Source organism: Etheostoma cragini, chromosome 6 (genome assembly GCF_013103735.1).
Source record: "Etheostoma cragini isolate CJK2018 chromosome 6, CSU_Ecrag_1.0, whole genome shotgun sequence".
NCBI lineage: Eukaryota > Metazoa > Chordata > Actinopteri > Perciformes > Percidae > Etheostoma > Etheostoma cragini.
The window spans coordinates 23666312-23692184 of NC_048412.1; the positions used below are offsets into that span (position 1 = coordinate 23666312).

General features: G+C 34.1%; 2 protein-coding genes across 2 annotated transcripts; both read right to left on the bottom strand.

Moving 5' to 3' along the window:
- Positions 1-7803: 7803 nt before the first annotated feature.
- On the bottom strand, positions 7804-13179 carry LOC117945819. The gene is made up of 4 exons (XM_034873524.1): positions 12433-13179; positions 10198-10494; positions 9466-9556; positions 7804-8797 (listed from the first exon to the last, which is right to left on the bottom strand). The coding sequence occupies exons 1-4, from the start codon at positions 12818-12820 to the stop codon at positions 8350-8352; spliced, it is 1224 nt and encodes a 407-aa protein (XP_034729415.1). The 5' UTR covers positions 12821-13179; the 3' UTR covers positions 7804-8349.
- A 5896-nt stretch (positions 13180-19075) lies between these two features.
- On the bottom strand, positions 19076-24543 carry LOC117946851 (interleukin-4 receptor subunit alpha-like). The gene is made up of 9 exons (XM_034875275.1): positions 24479-24543; positions 24130-24223; positions 23218-23332; positions 22923-23095; positions 22516-22667; positions 22241-22409; positions 21817-21913; positions 21594-21678; positions 19076-20304 (listed from the first exon to the last, which is right to left on the bottom strand). The coding sequence occupies exons 2-9, from the start codon at positions 24197-24199 to the stop codon at positions 19822-19824; spliced, it is 1344 nt and encodes a 447-aa protein (XP_034731166.1). The 5' UTR covers positions 24200-24223; positions 24479-24543; the 3' UTR covers positions 19076-19821.
- Positions 24544-25873: the final 1330 nt, after the last annotated feature.

A 25873-nucleotide genomic window follows, 5' to 3' on the forward strand; every position in this document is an offset into this window, starting at 1 on the left:
ATTGTGAAGATTTTCAAAAACAACATAAGACACATTGGAACATAAAAAGCTTCCTTTACTCTGGTGTCAGTAAGTTCAAATGTCATGAAACAGTCTTAATATAGTTCACCATAAAAATTGCGTTGTAAATTTGTCATACATATCTTGAAATAATATAATAGTAAAATATCATAGTATATAAAATGTATGTCGAGAAAAGTCATATAAAAGTTATAAAAAGTCATAATATGGTACAAAAAGTCATAAAAAGTCATTTTATAGAATGTGATATAAAATCATAGTATTGTATGTTGTAAAAAAGTCACATTATATTAAGTTGTAATAAAGTAATAGTTTTGTAAGTCGAAAAAAGTCCTAAAAAGTCATAGTATAGTATGTTAAACAATTATTAAAAAGTTATGTTCTAGCATGTAGAAAAAAAAAATCATAGTATGTCAAAAAAAGTCATAAAAAAGTCATAGTATAGTACGTCAACAAAAGTCACAGAATAATATTTTGAAAAAAGTCACAGCATAGTGTGCCGAAACATGAATAGAACTGGCAATCTCAAATCTTAAGTTTATTTCTAGCAGGTTAACCCACTAAGCTATATTTTGGAGTTGATTTTATTGTGCATATAACTAAAGACAAAAAAGTACAAAGTCAGTCGTCAGTTAGTGTATCGACAAAAGTCAAAGTCAAAGTATATTATGTCTAAAAAGTCATAGTATAGTATGTTGAAAAAGTCTTTAAAAAGTAATTGTAAAGTATGTCACAGAAATATGATAAAAAAAGTCATAGTATTGTACGTCGTAAAAAAATTATAGTATTGTAAGTCAAAAAAAGTCATAAAAAAGTCATAGTATAGCATGTCGAAAAAAGTCATAGTATGGTACAAAATGTCATAAAAAGTCATAGAATGTAATTAAAATCATAGTATTGTAGGTTGTAAAAAAGTCACAGTATAGCATGTCGTAAAAAAGTCATAGCATTGTATGTTGAAAAAAGTCATAAAAAAGTCATGGTATAGCATATTGACAAAAGTCAAAAAAATTCAAAGTATATTATGTCAAAAAATTTATGGCATAGTATGTTGAAAAAGTCCTTAAAAAGTAATTGTACAGTGTGTCACAAAAATATAATAAAAAAGTCATGGTATTGTATTTCATAAACAAATTATAGTATTGTATGTCGTTAAAACGTCATAATAAAGTCATAGTATAGCAAGTCGAAAAAAGTCATAAAAAAGTCATAGTATGGTACAAAAAGTAATAAAAAGTTAAATTATGGAATTTAAAAAAAATCATGGTGTTGTATGTTGTAAAAAAGTCACAGTATAGTATGTCGTAAAAAAGTCATAGTATTGCATGTCGAAAAAAGCCATAAAAAGTCATAGTATAGTATGTCAAATAAAGTCATAAAAAGCCATGGTATGGTACAAAAAGTCATAAAAAGTCAAAATATAGAATGTAAAAAAAAATCATGGTATTGTATATCGTAAAAACGTCATAGTATTGTTTGTCAACATAAGTCATAAAAAAGTCAAAAATAGCATGTCGAAAAAAGTCATAAAAACGTTTTTGTATGTTACAAAAACTCATAAAAAGTCGTATTATAGAATGTAATATAAAATCATAGTATTGTATGTTGTAAAAAAAGTCACAGTATAGTACGTGGTAAAAAAATCATAATATTGTATGTCGAAAAAGTCATAGTATAGTATGTAAAAAAAAGTCATTAAAAAGTCATAGTATGGTACAAAAAGTCAAAATATTGAATGTAAAAAAAAATCATAGTATTGTATGTTGTAAAAAAGTCAGAGTATAGTATGTCGTAAAAAAGTCATAGTATTGCATGTCGAAAAAAGTAATAAAAAAGCCATAGTATAGCATGCTGAAAAAAGTCATAAAAAAGTCATAGTGTAGCATGTCGAAAAAAGTCATAAAAAAGTCATAGTATGGTACAAAAAGTCATATAAATTCAAAATATAGAATGTAAAAAAATCATAGTATTGTATGTTGTAAAAAAGTCATAGTATTGTTTGTCGAAAAATGTCATAAAAAGTCATGGTAGCATATTGACAAAAGTAAAACAAATTCAAGGTATATTATGTCAAAAAAGTTATAACATAGTACGTTGAGAAAGGCTTTAAAAAGTAATTGTACAGTATGTCACAAAAATATAATAAAAACGTCATAGTATTTTAAATCGAAAAAAGTCATAAAAAAAGTCATAGTATAGCATGTCAAAAAAGTCATAAAAAAGTCATAGTATAGCATGTCGAAAAAGTCATAAAAAAATCATAGTATAGCATGTCGAAAAAAGTCATAAAAAAGTCATAGTATAGTATGTCGAAAAAAGTAATAAAAAAGTCATAGTAAGGTATGGTCATAGTATTGTATGTTGTAAAAAAGTTACAGTATAGTATGTCATAAAAATGTCATAGTATTGTATGTCGAAAAAAGTCATAAAAAAGTCATAGTATAGCATGTCAAAAAAAGTCATACAAAAGTCATAGTATGGTACAAAAAGTCATAAAAACTCAAAGTATAGAATGTAAAAAAAATCATAGTATTGTATGTTGTAAAAAAGTCACAGTATAGTATGTCGTAAAAAAGTCATAGTATAGAAGTCGAAAAAAGTCATGAAAAAAAATCATAAAAAAGCCATAGTATAGCATGTCGAAAAAAGTCATAAAATAGTCATAGTATGGTACAAAAAGTCATAAAAAGTCAAAATATAGAATGTAAAAAAAAATCATGGTTTTGTATATCGTAAAAACGTCATAGTATTGTTTGTCAAAATAAGTCATAAAAAAGTCAAAAATAGCATGTCGAAAAAAGTCATAAAAAAGTTTTTGTATGTTACAAAAACTCATAAAAAGTCGTGTTATAGAATGTAATATAAAATCATAGTATTGTAGGTTCTAAAAAAGTCACAGTATAGTATGTCGTAAAAAAATCATAATATTGTATGTCGAAAAAAGTCATAGTATAGTATGTCCAAAAAAGTCATTAAAAAGTCATAGTATGGTACAAAAAGTCATAAAAAGTCAAAATATTGAATGTAAAAAAAAATGATAGTATTGTATGTTGTAAAAAAGTCACAGTATAGTATGTCGTAAAAAAGTCATAGTATTGCATGTCGAAAAAAGTCATAAAAAAGCCATAGTATAGCATGTCGAAAAAAGTCATAAAAAAGTCATAGTATAGCATGTCAAAAAAAGTCATAAAAAAGTCATTGTATGGTACAAAAAGTCATATAAATTCAAAATATAGAATGTAAAAAAATCAAAGTATGGTATGGTGTAAAAAAGTCATAGTATTGTTTGTCGAATAATGTCATAAAAAAGTCATGGTATAGCATATTGACAAAAGTAAAAAAAAATTCAAGGTATATTATGTCAAAAAAGTTATAACATAGTACGTTGAGAAAGTCTTTCAAAAGTAATCACTAATGTCATAGTATTGTATGTCGGAAAAAGTCATAAAAAAGTCATAGTATAGCATGTCAAAAAAGTTATAAAAAAGTAATAGAATAGTATGTCGAAAAAAGTCATAAAAAAGTCATAGTATAGTATGTCGAAAAAAGACATAGAAAAGTCATATTATGGTACAAAAAGTCATAAAAAGTCAAATTATAGAATCTAAAAAAAACATCATGGTTTTCATGTTTGTAGCATGTCGACAAAATTAAAAAAATTCAAGGTACATTATGTCAAAAAAGTTATAGCATAGTACGTTGAAAAAGTCTTTAAAAAGTAATTGTACAGTATGTCACAAAAATTTTATAAAAACGTCATAGTATTGTATGTCGAAAAAAGTCATGAAAAAGTCATAGTACAGCATGTCGAAAAAAGTCATAAAAAAGTCATAGTATGGTCCAAAAAGTCATATAAATTCAAAATATAGAAGGTAAAAAAAATTCATAGTATTGTATGTTGTAAAAAAGTCATAGTATTGTTTGTCGAAAAAAGTCATAAAAAAGTCATAGTATAGCATGTCGAAAAAAGTCATAAAAAAGTCATAGTATAGTATGTCAAAAAAGGTCATAAAAAAGTCATAGTATAGCATGTCGAAAAAAGTCATAAAGTCATAGTATGGTACAAAAAGTCATATAAATTCAAAATATAGAATGTAAAAAAAAATCATGGTATTGTATGTTGTACAACAGTCTTAGTATTGTTTTTCGAAAAAAACGTCATAGTATAGCATTTCGAAAAAAGTCATAAAAAAGTCATAGTATGGTACAAAAACTCATAAAAAGTCATATTCTAGAATGTAATATAAAATCATAGTATTGTATGTTGTAAAAAAGTCAAAGTATTGCATGTCGAAAAAGTCATAAAAAAGCCATAGTATAGCATGTTGACAAAAGTTAAAAAAAATTCTAGGTATAATATGTCAAAAAAGTTATAACATAGTACGTTGAAAAAGTCTTTAAAAAGTAATTGTACAGTATGTCAATTCTTTTTTTTAAAAGTCATAAAAAACTCATAGTAAATGTGCTGTATTTATATAGCGCTTTTCTATTCTTAAAGACTACTCAAATCACTTTTGGATCATACAGGATACATTCACCAATTCACACACGTTCATACACTGTGGCCAAGTCTGCCGTACAAGGTGCCACCTACTCATCAGATAAACATGCACACATATTCACACTCCGATGCGCAGCACCGGGGTCAACTCGGGGTTCAGTGTCTTGCCCAAGGACACTTCGACATGGGACTGCATGGCAAGGGATCGAATCACCAACCTTCCGATTGACAGGCAACCGCTCTACCAAAGTCATAAAAAGTCATATTAAAGAATGTAATATAAAATCATAGTATTGTATGATGTAAAAAACTCATAGTATTGTTTGTCAAAAAAATTCATAAAAAAGTCATATTATAGCATGTCGAAAAAAGTCATACAAAAGTCATAGTATAGTATGTCAAAAAAGTCACAAAAAGTTATAGTATATTATGTCGAAAAAAGTCATAAAAAAGTCATAGTATGGTACAAAAAGTCATATAAATTCAAAATATAGAATGTAAAAAAAAATCATGGTATTGTATGTTGTAAAAAAGTCATAGTATTGTTTGTCGAAAAAGGTCAATAAAAAGTCATAGTATAGTATGTAAAAAAAAGTCATAAAAAAGTAATAGTATAGTATGTCGAAAAAAGTTATAGAAAAGTCATAGTATGGTAAAAAAAACTCATAAAAAGTCATATTATAGAATGTAATATAAAATCATAGTATTGTATGTTGTAAAAAAGTCATAGTATTGTTTGTCGAAAAAAGTCATAAAAAAGTCATAGTATAGCATGTTGACAAAAGTCATAAAAAAGTCATAGTATAGTATGTCGAAAAAAGTCATAAAAAAGTCATAGTATGGTACAAAAAGTCACAAAAAGTCAAAATATAGAATGTAAAAAAAAAATCATGGTGTTCATGTTTTTAGCATGTCAACAAAAGTAAAAAAGTTCAAGGTATATTATGTCAAAAAAGTTATAGCATAGTACCTTGAAAAAGTCTTTAAAAAGTAATTGTACAGTATGTCACAAAAATGTAATAAAAACATCATAGTATTGTATGTCGAAAAAAGTCATAAAAAAAGTCATGGTATAGCATGTCGAAAAAAGTCATAAAAAAGTCAAAGTATAGCATGTCGAAAAAAGTCATAAAAAAGTCATAGTCTAGTATGTCGAAAAAGGTCATAAAAAAGTCATAGTATGGTATGGTCATAGTATTGTATGTTGTAAAAAAGTCACAGTATAGTATGTTGTAAAAAGTCCTAGTATTGTATGTCGAAAAAAATCATAAAAAGTCATAGTATAGCATGTCGAAAAAAGTAAAAAAAAAACGTCATAGTATAGTATGTCGAAAAAAGTCATAAAAAAGTCATAGAATGGTACAAAAAGTCATAAAAAGTCAAAATGTAGAATGAAAAATCATGGTGTTCATGTTTTCAAAATTCAAGGTATATTATGTCAAAAAGTTATAGCATAGTAATGTTGAAAAAGTCATAAAAAAGTCATAGTTATAGCCTGTCAAAAAAAGTCATAAAAAAGTCATAAATAGCATGTCGAAAAAAGTCATAAAAAAGTTATAGTATGGTACAAAAAGTCATAAAAAGTGAAAATATAGAATGTAAAAAAAAAATCATAGTATTGTATGTTGTAAAAAAGTCACAGTATAGTATGTCGTAAAATAGTCATAGTAATGTATGTAAAAAAAAGTCATAAAAAAGCCATAGTATAGCATGTCGAAAAAAGTCATAAAAAAGTCATAGTATGGTACAAAAAGTCATAAAAAGTCCAAATATAGAATCTAAAAAAAATCATGGTATTGTATGTCATAAAAACGTCATAGTATTGTTTGTCAAAAAAAAGTCATAAATAGCATGTCGAAAAAAGTCATAAAAAGTCATAGTATGGTACAAAAAGTCATAAAAAGTCATACGTAGCATGTCGAAAAAAGTCATAAAAAGTCATAGTATGGTACAAAAAGTCATAAAAAGTCATATTATAGAATGTAATATAACATCATAGTATTGTAAGTTGTAAAAAAGTCACAGCATAGTACGTTGTAAAAAGTCATAGTATTGTACAAAAAGTCATAAAAAGTCATATTATAGAATGTAATATAAAACCATAGTATTGTAAGTTGTAAAAATGTAATAGTATAGTATGTCATAAAAAAGTCATAGTATGATACAAAAAGTCCTAAAAAGGTAAATTATAAAAAAGTCATAGTATGCTACAAAAGTCATAAAAAGTCAAAATATAGAATGTAAAAAAATCATAGTATTGTATGTTGTAAAAAAGTCACAGTATAGTATGTCGTAAAAATGTCATAGTATTGTATGTCGAAAAAAGTCATAAAAAAGTCATAGCACGGTACAAAAAGTCATAAAAAGTCATCTTATAGAATGTGATGTAGAATCATTGTATTGTATGTTGTAAAAAAGTCAGTGTAGTATATTGTAAAAAAGTCACACAAAAAGTCATAGTATTGTATGTCGAAAGAAGTCATAAAAACATCTAGCATGTCAACAAAAGTCAAAAAAATTCTAAGTATATTATGTCAAAAAAGTTATAGCCTGGTATGTTGAAAAAGTCTTTAAAAAGTAATTGTACAGTATGTCACAAAATATAATAAAAAAGTCATAGTATTGTATGTCGTAAACAAATTATAGTAATTATGTTGTAAAAACGTCATAGTATTGTATGTCGAAATAAGTCATAAAAGTCATAGTATGGCATGTCGAAAAAAGTCATAGTATGGTACAAAAAGTCAAATATAGAATGTTAAAAAAATCATAGTATTGTATGTTTTAAAAACGTCACAGTATAATATGTTGTAAAAAAGTCATAGTATTGTATTTTTTTTTTTAAAGTCATAAAAATGTCATAGTACAGTATGTTCAAAGACCGCAAAAACGTCATAGTATATGTCAAAAAAGTCAGTTTAGTACTGTATGTCGTGAAAATTCAAAACAAAGTCATACTATAGTATGTGGGAAAAATATGATAAAAAAAAATCGTAGTATAGTAATTCGGGAAAAAACATTAAAGTAATCGGAATGGATGTAGAAAAAAAGTCACAAAGTACTTGCCAGGAAAAAGTCATCTTATAGTGTGTTATAGAAGAAGTAATTAAAAAGTCATAGTTTTACAAGTCATACTATAGTATGAAATCATGAAAATGTAAAACAAATGTCATAAAAAAGTAATAAAACATAAGCCAAAAAAATTAGACATTATTTCTTTATTACAACACTAACCCAACTTTATTAAATTATCTTTATTTAAAATATTCCAAAATGGAACTAAAATACATTTTAAGTTATCCCAGTAAAAATGTAAACCAACTTCTTTATCTGTCATTGACACTGAAATGTTGAGCTCATAATTGACCAATAATGATGCCTTGATTCTAGTTACAGGTGTGCTGTATGGATACAGTGGCTGTCACATGAATACTACTGTACAATATATTCATATTGCCACTGAATCCATGTATTTAATCTTCATTTGCAGTTAGCATTTTCTACAGGCATGCAATGCGGTATACTGAAAAAGGCTGAATCGAAGAAAAATACTAAAACCCTGAGAAATTAGGACCGACAGTATGTAATGATTGTTGTTATTCTCATTGTTTGTTGCATAATTAAACTACAAAGACACACAGAGGACACAGGTTCAAACTATTCAGACATTTGAGAAGATCTGAGGTCAGTCTCAACATCATCAGCAAAAATCAGGTAAACTAGTAAACATTCACATAGTCCAATGTTCTAAGGTACATAACACAATGCAGTGGAATTAACCTTTAAATATGCAGAATAGGAAAACTCATCAGCAGCATAACTGTCTATCAGCTGCACATTATTTCTCCGCTGTTGGTGTTGGAGCCTCCGGTGTTGGGTCCAAGTGTTTCTCCAGACTCAGGCTCTATGTTCTGGAGCAGGTGTGCATACTGTGCGGACTCGGTCTGAGGTGCAGTGCTTTTTTGAGCGTAGTACCTCCTGGACGCGGCTCTCCACGCTTCGCTCTGCAACGACTGAGACTCTTCAGGTAACTCTGATACCAGCGTCCTTTTCTTATCCACAAAAGAGACGGGTTGTGAATACCTAGTGTCAGAGTGTGGGGGGAAGGGGCCAGAGCGTGAGGGGAAAGGGAAGGGGCCGGAGCGTGTGGGGTTTGCCTGTTGGCGGGCTATTTTTCGGGCGTAGTACCGCCTTGAAGCTGCTCTCCAGGCTGCCCTTTTTAGTCTCTGAGCCTCATCTGACAGCTCTGACATCGGCACGCCTTTCTTCTTGTTCCTGAGGAGGTCAAGAGGATCACACAGAGGATCAGGTATGGAGTTTACTAAGCACTTACAGCTCTGTACGGTGGGCCTGAAAGCTCAACACGCTGCAACTTAAAAAAACAGATGCAAATGGACAAAACACAAGCAAATTATTAACAATCCCTATTTTTTATTTTGGTGATTGTTGTGTTGTCAAATTGGTGAAGTCTTTTCTGTTTTTTTAGGTTCCAGTGCATTGAGCTTTCAGTGCCACCGAACTTCTGACAGCACCGCAGTCTGGTTTATTAGGGATATGTCTTCAACATAGCTAAGAAGATTAGCTGATTAACTAATTAGTTGGCAAACATCAGTCATGAACTTTAATAATGGAGTCATACTTTAAGTTATTTCTCAATGCATAAAAACTCTGTTCTGGCTCTGGCGGGAATTTTTGGGATTTAAAAATGGAATATCTTTGGGGTCTGGAAATATGTCCCATTGGTGTGTGAGAAATTGTGATGAGAACTTAATTGACTAAATGATTAATGAAACAGATAAATCAGTAAAGAATCCTTATATACCACCCTCAATTAAATGCAAGGATTTGGGGTGAATTTTCTCTTTCAGAGGGAAAAAACCTAATGAGGTAACTATAGGCATTGCACATTCATTTGGCTCATTTCTATCTATGACATAGCTCACCTCGGGTTTTCTTCGTGAGGGTCGCATTGTTCGTCTGGATCTGCATGAGGTTTCTCTTTAAACATCCTTCTCCCTCTGTTCTCCAGTTTTTCTAAATGGATCAGAAGAGATGAACGTGTTCCTAGTCATTCCACCACCCTGCCATGTTAATTTATTTTTTAGAATGACAGCATTTAATGCTGCCAATGGCTTTCTCTTTTTAATGCTGTTACACAGAGCTGGCTATTGTTTGAAAATGTTTAATACTGGTACCTAAATAATATTTGGCCTAAATCTAAAACATTACATTCTTTGATAGACAACTTTGTTAAATATGAACATGCTTTTCTTATCTGTTCAACAAAATGAGCCAAAGTTCTTAAATGCAACAGTGATCAGTTTTGATACAGCACAAAGCAGCCATACAGCGGCTTTCCATATATATATATATATATATATATATATATATATATATATATATATTATATATATATATATATATATATATATATATATTATATATATATATATTATATATATATATATATATATATATATAAAAATGTGTTTGGTACTGCCAATTTGTTTTGTTTTGTCATGTTTCGTGTGTGCATTAAGATTTACACTTTGTGATGATAAAAAAATAAAATTAAAAAATAAATCGAGATTCATATTTTTCCCTGAAATGAGCAGGCCTACCGGTAATTTTATGAATATTCATGTAAACAGGAATTAAAAGGTAGGATATATTACTTTTTACACTGGAGCTCTCTTCTTCCTGACATGGACTGCTTGTACTCTCCTGATGCTCCCCGATTCTCTCTTCACTCATTTCCCACTTGATTAAAACTGTGTCGATATCACATGGCTCCTCTTTGATGACAAGGCTGCTGGGAGATGTAGGCAGATCCCTGGCCGCCTCTGATACACCTGAGGACTCTAAGGAGTGGGAGGTGCTGCTTTCCACTGCCATTCTGCTGGGGGATGATGGGAGAGCTGACTCGTGGCTTTGGGAGGACACATGTGAGGGGGGTCTCGCAAAAATGCCAACTGTGGAAAAAACAACAACACTTAATTCTCAGGGATGGAAGTAAAAGATTACATTTACAACTGTTGAGTTATTTCTGTACATATTCAGTGTGTATAACACACATGCTCAGATGAAAGACTAAAGTTAACAGTAACCTTTATTCAACGTACATTTTAAATGAATTATTTCCAAGTAGTAGATGTAGAGTGGAAACAACTAGTTGATAAATCAGTTAGTAAACAGAAAATGTATTTGATAACTGACCTAAACGAATAAACATGAATGTTTTGTAATGCCATAACACTGTTTTATGGTCACAGTTGTATTTTAGGGTTAATAAGGTGCAAGGAAAAGAAAAGTATTTAAAGGAAACTAAACTATTAACTGTAACTAAACTCCATTAGCAGCAAATTTCATTTAATGTCAGAGCATAACACTACTTGCTTTGGAGACATTGATACGTGCTTTATGTACACCGTCCTGTATCACACAGGGACACAGTAGCTGATCTGCTTTAGGTCTCAAACAAGCAGAAGTTACTTAGATCAAAATAGGCTGCAAAGCATCTTTGGGAGGGAGTCATGCGTTCATGTTGTAGCCCTTCATTATTGTATTGCTACAATTATTGTAATCATCTGTAATTAATTTCTGTTCATGCACCTGTGTATTGTTGTTGGTTATGATACAGGACATCAGACTGTGATCTGGAATATCAGAATAGAAGCACAAGTAGTTTTGTTTGTTTGTTTGTGGTCTTATGTGTCTTTTTTGAGTTTTATACATTTGAGTGCCTTTTTTATGAGTGTGACATGTAAGCTATTGTTCTAATATTTGTTTATGGTTCTGTCATATAATATATTTTATATAATGTTTTTCCTGTTATGTTTACTTTATAGGTATGGGGAACTTTCCATAAGATCACCTCTCAATGCAAATTAAACCAGCTATTAAGCTAACTGAAATAAAACCATGCCAATCTCTAGGTATGGTGAAGGGTATGTGATGATGTCGGGCTATTTTAATTCCTAAGGCCAAGGGAACTTTGTCAGGATGCATAGTGTCCTGGTTCCACAAAATACCTGGCTTTGAATCCATCTATTGGAATTTAACATAGGAGGTGTGTGGACGTATGCCCCCTGTATTTTAAGGAAAATCATTTATTTATTTACCATATATTATTCATTCAAAAGAAAAATTGGTATCCTTAAAAGGTTGGATTTTCCTCTTTTTTTTTTATTAAGCCATTAAGATAAATTTCCAATTTTGTTTTTTTTGTTCCTCTTTTTAATCAACTTTAGCATGGGTGTGTAAACGTATTCAAGCCACTGTAATTAGTAGCCTACACAGATAGGAACATGTGCATCTGCACCATCACCACCAAAGTCAACATAAAAGAAATATAGAATAGATACATAGATATGAAACTGTTGTCAAAACCCACGCAAACGACATACACACAATTGCAAACGGTATCTTAGAAGTTTGTTTGACCAAGTGGTGTCCCATTCCATAGGGGTATGTGTTTAAGGAGAAATGGGATTCACCCTAAGACGCGAGGGAGAGACTTAAGTGGAGGAGCCAAGGAGGCAATTTAAGGATTCTGAGATGCACCTATAGATAGGGATGTTCCAAGGTTGCATATTTGAACTTACATTTGTTTGTATACTATGCTTTGAGAATTAATAACGTGTGACATTTCTGTAAGCTAATGTTATGTCTCTTTCCTCTTTGTCAGAGTAATTGATTTTGAAAATAATATGATTATTTTCCCATGTAACAGCAGGGTATGTGGGACCGCAACCAGTGTGGAAGTAATGTAAGGTCAACAAAAAACAATTATTAAAATAAAATGACATTTCATTTAATCTTCCCACCCCTAGGAATTTCTTTTTCATTAGGAAGCTACAGTAACGAGGATGTATTCTTGCTCTAATTTCTTAGTACTCGTGTTTACTTACAAGAGATACTCATTTCACACTCCTGCTGCTCCGCTGTCATCTCAGTGTCAACGCAGCATGGTTCGAACCCGCTCTGCTGTCCCAGCTGTGGCTCACCGGAGCGCTGGGATCCAACGAGGCTGTTGTCTTTTCCAAACAGCCCGCAGGTGCAGCCCTGTAGGCGCAGCACCTGCAGCTCGTGCTCTATCTCTGTCAGCCTGTCCTCCAGCCGCTGGATCTCTTTGTCCCTATCAGCCACCAACCGCTGGTACTCGTGAGTCCTGGAACTGTTGACACCGTAAAGCACGTTTATTATCGAGTCTATCGCCAGCCGGATGGCGTTTTCCACAACAAGAGCTTCCTCGTCGCGCAAGTGTGGGTGCAACGTTTTGTTTTTCACCAAATTCATCTTCAAAATCAAACCAGGTTTTGACGGGCGCAAGCTAACGTTAGCTACAAGGATGCTAGGCTACTAGACGCCGCGGCTCACTGAGACACCAGCTGCGCGCACACGGTCCTTAAAAACAACATATTCATATTTAACCGGACGAATCGAAGGCTGTAATGTAAAACAAGGACAAACAAAACCAAGTTAGGGAAACTCGTCTTTAGCTAATGCTGAATCTGCAACACAGATACAGGTTTGCGTCCTACTCGTCAACTAGCTACTTCTTCTTCTCCTTGTTTTCTTTGGCAGATTAATATTGTTGTAGTATACCGCCACCAACTGTACAGGAGCGTGTACTACCATGAACTTTATAGACTCTAGGCTTGTATTAATTAAAAAATACAATAACCTTATACTCCTTTCATAATACCAGTATTGTTAAAAAAAAGAAGAAGCTTTAAGTCCCTTCCTTGTCGTACACTTTTCTTCAAATATATCATGTATTTAGTTCTCTCCTTCCATTTCCTGCCAGTTTATTCCAGTATCATTACATTTCTCTCATGCAAAAAGTACATGTTCTACATCCTCATTGTCTTGGCAATATATGCTTAAACCAATCCCATCCCCTACATTTTTTAAGGTAGCATTCAATCCCGTGTGTCCTCTGGTATAGACCATAGACCGTTAATATTAAATTTAGACCAGACCACTTCTCGTCCACTTCTTTGACAGTGGATGTTAGTCTGGTGACCACAGCGCCACCTGGTGAGACACCTGTTATTTGACCTCAATGACAGTGTGGCCCTATAAGTGATCGAAAAGCATTTGGGCTGCAAATAAATATTCTTTTTTAAAAGTGATAGACTCATTTGACTGATGTTTTTAATGAATGATCGTTTTATTGGTTTCACTAATTCAACAGTAATTCCAACTGATTTTCTGCAATACATTCCCTGAAATAATGCACGCCGACTACAATTAATCCAATGGATATAATAAACACATTATCTGAAGTAAAAATACATGTGATTAACAACATTATAAACCAGTATCAAAATAAGATTAAAAAAATAAATGTGGTGCATTAATAATGGACTCTAGCGAGCAACAATTTTAATATCTCACATGACTGGATGGGAAGGAATAAGAAGCTGAAAACCAAAAATCTTAACATAAAAAAAACTCATCCTCAGTGAAAATGCTGTAAGATTCAAGATTCAAAATCCTTTATTAGTCCCACAATGGGGAAATTCCCACTGTTGCAGCATCAAGGGATAATAGGAAAAGTAGAAAACACAGAATAGTAAATTAATTGATGTAATTAAAGAGAATACGTATTAAAATAGTAAAATGCATTTACAGGATTGCACCCTCACATTTTTCATTGCACATTGCACCACGTGGTCTAATGGGAGCAGTGCTGATTGTAGAGTCTGACAGCAGCAGGCAGGAAAGAACTGCGGTATCTCTCCGTGACGCAGCCGGGTGCAGCAGCCTCTCACTGAAGGAGCTGTTCAGTGCTGCCAAGGTGGGGGGAGTTGTCATCTACAGGAGTAACTTGGAAGAGATGATTTACATGATATTATGGTAATATATAGTATGATATGAATATCTTTAAAACTTGATTTGGTATGCATGCTGCAACAAACTGATTGCTATCTCAGACCGAGGGAGTGATGACGACAAACTACGTGTAGGAGGACATTTATCAATGATGAGTTAATAAGGTTACCCTGCATCTACTCTCCACTCCTGCAGATGCAGTCAGGCTCTGTTCTAAGGATGCCGTGGATGATCATCTTACAATTAAGCACATTTGTTTTGACCCGTGCTCATGGACACAATGGGATCGCTGCAGAAATAATTCCTTCAAAGAATGTCCGAATGACTGATTTCAGTCATATCATCTCATGTTTAACAGTCATGTGATCTGAATTAGTGAGCAGTTCTCTAATAAACACCTTCACAGCCATATGTGGATGCATGTATACACACAAAACTACACTTCTCTTCTTTTGATAATGAAATGTCTTGGAGGTGAGGTAGGATCTGACATGAACATAACAGAAAACTGTACAATTCTTTTACAACAAATAATCAATTCTAGTAGTTGCGTGATCCTTATGGCATGGTGAGTTCTACATAGAAAATATCTTTTAGACCCTTACCATTTTTTCTACACCTTTGGTTCAGTGGTGAGCTTCTGCTCCACTAACTGCTATGTGGATTGCAATGATATTTGAAAGGTGTGTCTTCTATTGTGTCCACCCTTTACATAACATTATGTACATGACCTAAACATGATGATTATAGTAATTTCATGAAAACTTCTTCACCCTTTTAAATACCCACTGGATTATCGGAAACAAAACATCACAAACATCCTTCATATTGTGCAGTTAAGAACTATGACTAACTATAGCCTCAACAATGACAGAGTTTAGTCAACAACAATATAATTTGTCACCTTTCTTAATATGACCACACATGTTTTACATTACAGGTCTTGATACTCAAATCACTGAAACTAAAAACCAGAAACTTCCGTTGAAAATCACACAGGAAACGGCAACTTACTAGCTGAAACTTGAAGGAAATTGTTACCCCACATCCAAGACCAGTGAGGTCACGTGTAAAGGCATATTTTTAGAGCTTTTCTTTATTCCATACACAGTTGAATGCTTCACAGTCATAATAAAAGGAAATACTACTATGGCTACTTTCTACACACAACATTGGCTTGTTTGGATGTAATGTGAAGTGTACAAAACATTACACAGACTGTTACTTTGCTTTAGACTATTGTCATTATTCCATACAGCAGAATCCAAAATAATCATCATACCTGGGTTAACTATTATCTTCGGAAGGAGGATATTTTTTCCAATTAAACATAACGAGATAGGGCATGCGTTGGCGGAGGTCTGCGCTCTCCAACTGCCCTTCTAGTTTTTAATGTGGCATGCAGTCTTTGGTTGTTAATACAAACACCAGACAGAGAAAGGATGAAAGACTTCTACATGAATCAGTTGCAGGCAGCACACAGTTCTTTTCCACTGTTTTCACACATGTAATAACTCTTTTGTGTCAGTAATTTCATAGATGCTAGCAATAACAATATAGCATAGCTGTGTGCTCATCACATGATAGAATTGGCTATTTTATGTTTATACAAATATATATTGTTATTGTCTTATTGTCAACAAATGTCATGAAAATTATCAAAACAACAGTAAATCTATCCAATATTAAGTATTATCTGGGCAGCCAAAGCCAGATATCTTATTCCTCTGTGCCATAGAGCTCCACCGTTGTCCAAAAAGACACATTTTTATTCTTTGGCTTTTAACTCCATGTGAGTTGTGTGGTCCTCTGATGGCTCTCACTGTTTTATTGTATTTTAGTATTTATTATTTTTATCTATTTTTTATCTTTTTAAACCAGATGCTCTTATTTTGTTTTACAATATTTTACATTAATTGTTTTGTATGTTTGAGTTTTCTGTGCAGCACTTTGGTAACTTTGTGTTTGTAAAATGTGCTATACAAATAAAGTGGATTGAAAAACGATAAAAACACACGAATGAGCCACAACGTGGAATTGGGTGTCATGTTCCTACATGATAAACACGGGCACTGCAGTTACTGTTTAACAACCTTCCTCTGTTGAAAATAGTTCCTAATAAAGACACTTTTAACTCAAATTGTAGTAACTTTTGCTAAAAACATTAGTGCCCAGCTGTTTGATTAAACTGTTTAAGCTTTTTTTAAATGAAACTGTAGAATTTGTAACTTTTTGTTTAAGTTGATGAATGGATTCACTGCTGGCAGAGAGCCATAGACAGGGTAATGAACTAATGAACAGTAGTAACACAATGTTGGTTGGATTTGTTGACAATAGGAGAATATAAAGTTTTCCCAACATTTTCAAATTTCTGTTAGTATAAAACAGTATATTGTACAAACTGCAAAAACAGTATATTAATAAAGCTGAGTATGCACTGTAGTGCTGTGCTGTACACTGTGTACAATAAGGATGGAAGTGTGGAATCGGGACACAGCAATAGAATGACAAAAAAAGAATGAAAACTTTTGTATTTCCAACCTCTTTCATAATTTGTTTATGTTTCCTATACTTTGTGAGTTCTACTGTCATCGTTGTTTTCATTGTCAACCCATTAAGCATTGGGTATTATTCCCTCCATCTAAAGCTGCAGTGTTGTGGACTAAAAGCGTTCATCAATACCAAATAGTTGCAAAACGACTGATTTTACAGAGGGAAAGCCCAGAGATGTCATAGATGCAAAGGTTTCAGTATATTTGAAATGAACTAAGTTGTACAATGTGTAAAATATGTTTATACCTGTATACCTGGCGTGTGAAGAAGGACAAAAAGAGCGTTTGAGTGAGAAGTGCTGTTAGATTATCTGATAAGAGCTAACTTTGTCTGAAGCATAATGAGAACACCTTTTACCCCAAGTTATTCTTTGGTAAAAGTTACCACAATGTTACTGAAACCTGTAGCTGTGTGGGAGTGATGTTGTACCCCCTGCTATTTTTTTACGTGTTGTGCTTATTCATTTCAGAATATATTAATTTTAGGTACAAACATCAGAAAACTGATAGTCTGCAGACCACATTAAACAGTTTTTATACTGTAGCTGCTCTTATGGCACTTTCTACTGCAACAGCCTCATCTGCGTTTTGTGGATTAGACTTTGCAGAGACACCAGGCATGTAGAAGTTTTTCATAACTGTCGTGATAATGGAATCCGTGGCTGAGCTTACCTTTTTTTTACCTTTGTGCAGACATTTAGCTCCATGATGACCCTTCCTGCTGGTTTACCAAACTCCCCTTACACACTTCCCATTTAATGACTGCATCCAAATCTTAAGCCAGGGAGGTGATTCATCCAAAGGGCTGGCCTCCAGCTGCTACTTCACCTTTCCATGAAGGTTACTCAGTGTGGGCATGGTGGTGGGGAAAGGCCTCCATCGTGTCATAGCACTTGGGGGAAATGTGTTGCTGCACTTACACCTGATGAACTGATAAATGAACAGAAAAATGAGTGGGTGGACTTCCTGAGCACACCTACATGTTGTTCTTCAGGGGAGATGTTGTGTTGCCTGCAGTTGCGGAAGAAGTACTCAGATCTTGGGTAAAATAGAAATTACATTAGTTCACACGTATTCTGTTAGAAGTAATGAGCAACAAGTGACACAAAAGTATTCTGGAGAAATTGTCTGCTGTCCGTTTAGTGTCTTTAGTTGTCAGAACCATCATATTAGGCTAATAATAATAACAATGATAATAATAATAATTATTATCATTATAGATTAAAAAAACGTAGGACAAATGAAAAAGAAAAACAATAATACAATTAATGTAAAAACAAAAATGAACTTACTTGGCAACAGAAGAGACCACATCAGGCAAAATATAATAATACTAATAATACTTTTACTACTACTTCAAATAATAATATTAACAAAGTTTGATATCAAAAGGATAAAAATAATGAATTTTAAGAAAAGAAATAATTAAATTGCCAGTTTATTAGCAATGGTGGAAGGACTCAGATCCTTTACTTAGGCAAAAGTAATAATACCACAACATCTGTAATAATGTATTGTATTGTATTTTTTAAAAGCATGTATGTAACGACACACAAGTAACTACCCCTGTCAATAATATATTTCCCAACTGAATTGCAATTGATTAGAAATATTAAGAAGTATTGCTACTGCTGCATTAGTTTCAGCCATAGTTCTAATCGTTATCTAAAACGAACGAAATAACCAAAACTAGGGAGGAAAAAACCTTGTTGTTAACTGAAAAAAATAAAAAACAAACAAGGTTTTAAAAACAAACTAAAATAAAATTATCGAGTAAATGTCCTTATGGTTTTCGTCTTTGTCAATGTCTTTTTTATGGAGCAAATAACGTTATATGTTTCAGAGTTGACATTTCTGACAACAGACCTGTTTTACGCTGTCAATTCCATAGAGATATAGTTTCCAAATAGGAACCAAGAAATTCCAACATTCCATGTCATATTGAACACAACATGGTCCAGGCCCCTCGCCTGGCATCATGGCGGTACCGAAAGTCGGAACAAAGCGACAGTCTTTTTTGATTATGACTGTGTCAGATAAAAGCAAGTGCCTTGCAGTGTAAGGTGGTAAAATCACAGTCAAAGGGAAAAATCACACAAATTTGAAAGTACCACCCCAAGTGCACAAAATATATCCACTTCCTTATCAGTAAAGTGCCTGAAGAAACACTGATGTGTTTATTTGCTAAAATCAATGGAGAAAGTAATTGAGAAACATTCATTTCATTTTTCTTTATTTATCCTCTTGGGGAAATACTCTACATCCTGAGCAATTGATCTACTCTATTCATTTAAAGAACATTGTCAACAGGCCTCACCCAGCAAGTATGTTTTTATTGATCAACACCAACAGTGCAAGCATTAAAAAATGGATACTGGTCCAGCAAATAACTAAGCATCTCTCTCAAGCCAGTAAAACAAAGCTACTCATTTGACTTTGTTGGATTTTTCAACTCTGACATTTCTTACTTCATATAAAACTTGAAGGCAAAGTGCATCACTAAAAACTCTAAGCTAAGCATTCCAAACCAACATTTAATAGAAAGCTGATGTGAAAATAGCGCACATTCACATGTCATCACATTCTGCAGTCAGTATTGCAATTGTGTTGAGTTTATGTTTGCTTCATAAAAAGAAAGGTAATGAGGTACATTTAAATGGTTTCTACTGTAGATGTTATAGGAAGTTCAAGTGATAAAGAGTGCTATCTGGAACATAACAAACAGTACGTGTGTGTGTTAGCATGCAAGCATTGTCTGATTATGACCTTTCCCTGCAATGCAATATACAGCCATTGAGACCAGTGACAATGTAAATTTTGCATTCTCGAAACAACCAACAGGATCACTTCTTGTATTTAGCTCTCACACTCCTGCAGAGAATCACATGGGATATTTAGGTTGCTTCCTCAGGACACTAACACAGGAGCAAAACCTTCTGCAGTTTTGTTAAGAATGCAGTAATCATTACGGTAACATGGTGGTGGACTGTCATCAACAGGAAAATTTGGTAAACTGCACTCTGGGCTTTGGGTCAGGTCTTCACAGCTGCAGCCAGAGTCTGCACAGCTCATGTTGAAGAAATCTTCAGGCGGAGCAACTTTTACTTCTTTAATGCCAATCCCCCAGTCAGAGCAAGGGAGCTGAGTGTAAGACATCTCCCCTGGACAGAGCATTGTTAAGGGAGGGGAAGCCTCATGTATGCCGGGTAGGCCAACATAGGAGGTTTGAGACTGATGGAATGCCAGTTGTGGCACTGGTGGGTTGTGGAAGTCCTGGTTCTCCTCTGGTTCCTTTGTAATGGGTTTCGACACAACAATCACAGGATTGGTTGTCATGGTCTCCTCAGTTTTGAATGTAAGCACATATTGTTGTTGAGGTGAAAGCCATTTCTGCAATTCAGAAGAATTGAGATACATTAGGTGTGATGAAGTTGTATGACTCATTTCCACTGTAGCATGCTACAGACTCTTATATGGGGATATAATTCCCTCTCAGAGTATTACACAAACTCTTTTGGTAACCAGGATGCTAGTTGGCAATGTTGTTTTTTGCCTCATATATAGTATGTCTTTGACGCGTTTTTATGGAATACACGCAACTTCGAGGCAAGGCCCGCCCTTCAATAGCATTTACATGCTAATATTGGCCTTGGCTTTTAAACTCAGGTGGATTTATGTGTGTTATGGTTGAAGGAGAATTCCAGTTGATTCCACCACATAGCTCTGTAAATTTGGACTGCTGACAGTACCGGGAAAAAATAAAACAATCTGTGCTGCTTACACCGTGTTATTCTCCTGTTGTGCTATTTAAGCTGTGTTTAGTTCCTGTGTTGATACTGCAAGGAGTGCTTCGGGACCGTCTACAAACTACAACACCGAAAAGAGATACAGAGATATTTTCAAAAATAAGCATATACTTTTTTTTTATAAGGGTTGTAGTACAACTGGAAGGAGTAGAGCTCTAAAGATATGGAAAATAAAAACGAAATTGCGACACTCCGCTCCACAAACCTGTGTAGCAGTGAGAGAAGGCAAAACCGCACCAACTTAACTCCCAGGGTTATCCTTCTTGTCCAGAGCCAGTGATACCACATCTTTAAATTACTAGTAGTCCTTTTAGTGCACTTTTATGGTTTCGTCTGGTAAATTTAACTCTACAGACGGATAAAAGCAAAAGAGGGCGCACCGCTAATGCTAATGGAGGTAAACATTACTTTAAGGAACATTATAATCTATAATCTACATTTTGAACATGTTTAGAGGCTAAAAACACGTTTAAAACTTGCCCTGTTAAAGCCTGTTGGGTGCTAACTCTAGCAGGAGGATAACACGGTGTAGGCAGCACCGACTGTTTGTGTTTCTTTCTCTACTGACAGCACTCCAAAGTTACAAACAACAGAGCTATGTGTTGGAATCGACCGGAATTCTCCTTTAACTGCTCCTTAGATCTCTGCAGGGTAAATCCAGACAGCTGCTAAACTGTGTGCTTCCATTTGCACATCATGTAGTCTCCTTCTGTGTATTTCTTTGTATTGTTGTGCAAGGATACTTTAACTGTAGTCATTTTGAAATGAAACTAAATAATTCAGTTTACTGTTAAAAACAGATATATGGAATGGTTTTCTTAAATAAGACACAAGACAGTGAATGGACAAGAGGACAATGCAGTAACTCCTCACCTGGAGATTGCCTTCATGTTGTTGAAATAGAGGTTGGAAAAAAGGGGCCGGCGATGGGGTCTGGGACAGAGTTTTTATCTTCAGTCTGTCATATAAATCATGACAGATCAGATCGATCGAATCAAATTTGCCTTTTAAGTCAAGCAACCATTATTAAGAGCAGGTTACAATGATTGTGAAAATCTCCCCTTTCACCAAGAATTGCAAAGAACAGATAAATTACCTTGCAGAGGGACCGTAGAATACAAACAGCAGGAATCCAACAGCCACACACACTGGACCCAAAGATTTGATCAAAATGACTAATGTGTAATCTTTTTCTGCGAAAATTTCATGAAATGATACAGAATTAGTGAGTCATACCACAGTAATGACATTTTTAGGTGGCAGATGAATTATCAGTATTATTCTACGAAGGTTGTGACACAAAAAAAGATGAAAAGGTTTGATCAAGTCTCAAGTCCTTTACACAATATACAAATGCTGTTCTTGATGACACAGAGAGACAATTCAGAGACAAGACCTCACACACAGTTTAAGACAGTAGAGAGCAGACTTTACATGTACTGCATGTCAGTACATTTACATTCATTGTTGACAGTCAGAGCCACAAAGCCTTTGTACAAAAAGAAAAAGGGGCTCTTTACCTACTGCTACTTCATTTTTCCAACATGTTGATGGACTCCATTTACTCCAAGTTGCATTATAGTCCTTACTGTTAGGTATGGATCTCACTTTAATGCAATATGGAGCATTTGGTTTAAGTGTTGACCTTTGGATCAGTAAATACCTGTTAACTGAATTGGAATGAAGAATCTGGGGGAAAAGTGAAACAATTAAACAAACAATTATTGTTTGATCTTTTTAAACTAAAACATAGTTTTAATTTAATTTAATTTACATTAATACATTTTTAACTTACTAGGTTCTCAGTGCTTTGAGATGTTTCAAGTGAGAGTTCGTAGTCAAGGCGATCGTTTAAGTACCAATGGTCCTCATAGCCACTTTTACAAGTGATGTTAAAAGTATTTTGTGTTTTTTGGACCTCAGCTGGATGCGGGGGTGTCAGCTCAACTGGTCACAAACATTTACAGTATCAAAGCATATCTACATATACATAAAAAATGTTTACAATACATATAGCACATTTTGCAAAACACAACCCGTTTGTTCAGTATCTCAACTGATTAATCAAGATACTATGCTTTGGAAATATCCTAATTTCATGAAAGTCATTTTACGGTTACAATGTCATGCAGCAGGAAACACAACTATCAATACATGTAAGTCACTCAGACACACACAATCATCTAATTACTTCGCACTTACTGTTCTCAGATGGTTGAAAAGGATTCTTTGTTAAAGGATGACAGCCAGATTCATTACAAAGTTTCAAGTCATAGTTCTCACATCCTGAAAAAAATTCGGAGTCCTTCAGGATCTTACAGACACAGCTGTAACTGTGATTTGTCCACACAAGTGGGCAGGAAATATTTTCTTCCCTACAATTTAATAAACAATAACAACACATGTGATTGTGTGGCACAAACACAAACATTAATGTACGTAAGAAGAATGTAACATTTTCATGTATTAAATAGAATTCTGCCAGAAGAACAATTACTTGTTGATGAATTTCAGGGTGTAGGTGGCGTTGGACTGTCCCACGGGATCACCAGTGATGTTCAAGACACAAGTAATTGTGTTCCAAAAGGCAGTCACACATGAGTATCCATCAACTACAGAATGAAAGTGGAAAGAAAAGATATTTTTGATGTAACTTTGATACAAGTTATACATGTGTACGACATAATAAATTACTCAACTACTGAATAATCCAGTGGTGCAAGAAGAATTCAGATCTTTTTTCCTAAATTCTAAGAAAAATTGAATAATTTAGCTTCTTTAGGCCTTCAACAGTAATTTTTAATAAAACTAATTCAGAAGTGTAAAGGATAAATATATCCTTGATGAAACTGCTAAAAACTGATATATGACATATGAGGTGCTCCCACACTGCTGTCACAAGCCCAAAAGGTTGGAACCTCTGGTTCAATCTTTAAAAATACACTGTATTTTAAAAACTAATATTTTTTATGTCAAATCTATAAAGTATGCAGCAACTCCAGCTGTCAGATCAATGCAGTGGAGTAAAAAATATATTACTTTTAAATATAGCGTATTAGAAGTATTAGGTTACACAACATGGAAATACTCAAATAAAGTACCTCAAAACTGTACTTAGGTACAGTACTTGAGTAAACATACTTTCTTCCAGCGGCATAACCAAAATATGTTGATAATAGATGACAGATAATGATGACAATGAGATGTCATGAATAACTACTTGACCTTTCTATAGTTTAATAATTCCCCTCCTACTGTGGTTGATGACTGGAATAAGTTATCTGGGGAGAATTAATCATATAAAGGAGAATACTTGATCATGTGAATACCAATCACAAGATGAAATATACCACAAGTTGCCCTAATAAAGCATTTCCCATGGAAAAAGTTGAGAGGATGTGAGCTGTACCTCTGATGCAGCTGGTCACTGCTAGGATGCTGGAGCACCAACATACGAACATGAGCGGCAAACACTTCATGTCTCCATGGATATGGGTATCACACTGTGGACATGAATAAAAGATTTCTTCTCATTCTTGAATGCCTCATAAAATCTACTGCCTCTCTGTAGTACAACACATTTATCATTCCAGCCTACACAAACATTCACAGAAATGTATCTCTCTAAAATATACACTGGTGACATGAATACAACAAATTGAATACTTTTTCAGTAGTTTACATTATTTAAAAAAGACAAAAACAACAACAGTTGCCATGTGTGCTACGATGTGTGGTGAATGGAAAAGTGCCATTACCTAGGGACTGTCCTTGTGCTGCTGACGTCTCAGACAGTGAATGAGAGATGTCGCTGAGGTTTAACTTATCACTGGTTGCATCACAGGAAGTCAAATGCTTTACGTCACAGTTTTTCTTGTTCTTTGGTTTAGTTTTTGGTACATGCGTTTGCTGAGATTCACATCATTTTCATAGTCATCAAACCACAAAGTGAGCCCCTATGCTTTGTATGGAATCATCTGTATTAACTGCATACACTGACAACACAGGTAGGGAGAAAAACAAAATACATAAAAACCTAACTCAACTTTAACATTTATAAGAGAAAATAGGGGAAATAAAAAAAACAATTTTCTCTCTGCAATAACCAATATTACTGTGCGAAGAACTGAATTTATATGTATACATAAGAAAAAAATCCCCCTCTCACCCCTTGTGGGGTGGTATGTGTCATCCTCAAGCTCGGGTCCTCTACCATAGGCCTGGGAGTTTGAGGGTTCTGCGCAGTATCTTAGCTGTTCCTAGGACTGCACTCTTCTGGATAGAGACCTCTGATGTTTTAGCTCTAGCCGCTCTCCCAGTTTGGGGGTCACAGCCCCCGGTGCTCCGATTACCACCAGCACCACTGCAGCTCTTCCTTTCTACATCTTTTTTAGCTCCTCTTTCAGCCCTTGGTATTTCTCAAGCTTCTCCTGTTCCTTCTTCTTGATGTTGCTGTTGCTTGGGATTGCCACATCTATCACTGCTGCCTTCTTCTGCTGTTTGTCGATCAACACGATGTCTGGTTGGTTAGCCATCACCAGTTTGTCAGTCTGGATCTTGAAGTCCCGCAGGATCTTAGCTCGTCATTCTTGACTACCTTAGGAGGTGTCTTCCATTTTAACCTTGGGACTTCCAGCCCATAATTCTGGCAGATGTTCCTGTACACTATGACAACTACCTGGTTGTGGCGTTCCATGTACGCACTTCTTGCCTGCATTGTACACTCTTCTGTTATGTGCTGTACTGTCTCAGGGGCATCCTTAAACAGTCTGCATCTGGGGTCCTGCCTGGTGTGGTAGAGCCCAGCCTCTATTGATCTTGTACTGAGTGCCTGTTCTTGTGCTGCCATGACTAGTGCCTCCGTGCTGTACTTTTCCAGCCACTTGTAGGATGTCTTGATATCAGCAACTTCTTCTATTAGTCTGTGGTACACGCCGTGCAGCGGCTTGTCCCTCCATGACGGTTCTTCATCTTCCTTTTCCTCACCTTCGTGTTTCTGCTGCCAGACGTATTCACTAAGCATGGGGGTCATCTTTTTTATCATCAGGTCCATGTTTTCTGCTCTAGTCCATGTATGTCTTGTTCCAGTAGCCAATTTCTCATCCGGTTGCCCTGGTTCCCTAGCAACTGACACTGACAACAAATACATATAT

Excerpts from the sequence above, each read along its gene's own strand:
- LOC117946851 (XM_034875275.1), bottom strand. The coding sequence starts at position 24,199 with ATGAAGTGTTTGCCGCTCATGTTCGTATGTTGGTGCTCCAGCATCCTA. Across the intron at positions 21,914-22,240 it reads GAAAAATGAAGTAGCAGTAG|AAAAAGATTACACATTAGTC; the intron begins GTAAAGAGCCCC and ends AAATTTTCGCAG. Across the intron at positions 20,305-21,593 it reads AACATGAAGGCAATCTCCAG|AAATGGCTTTCACCTCAACA; the intron begins GTGAGGAGTTAC and ends TCTGAATTGCAG.
- LOC117945819 (XM_034873524.1), bottom strand. The coding sequence starts at position 12,820 with ATGAATTTGGTGAAAAACAAAACGTTGCACCCACACTTGCGCGACGAG. Across the intron at positions 9,557-10,197 it reads AGAGAGCTCCAGTGTAAAAA|AAAAACTGGAGAACAGAGGG; the intron begins GTAATATATCCT and ends TGATCCATTTAG. Across the intron at positions 8,798-9,465 it reads CCTCACGAAGAAAACCCGAG|GAACAAGAAGAAAGGCGTGC; the intron begins GTGAGCTATGTC and ends TGACCTCCTCAG.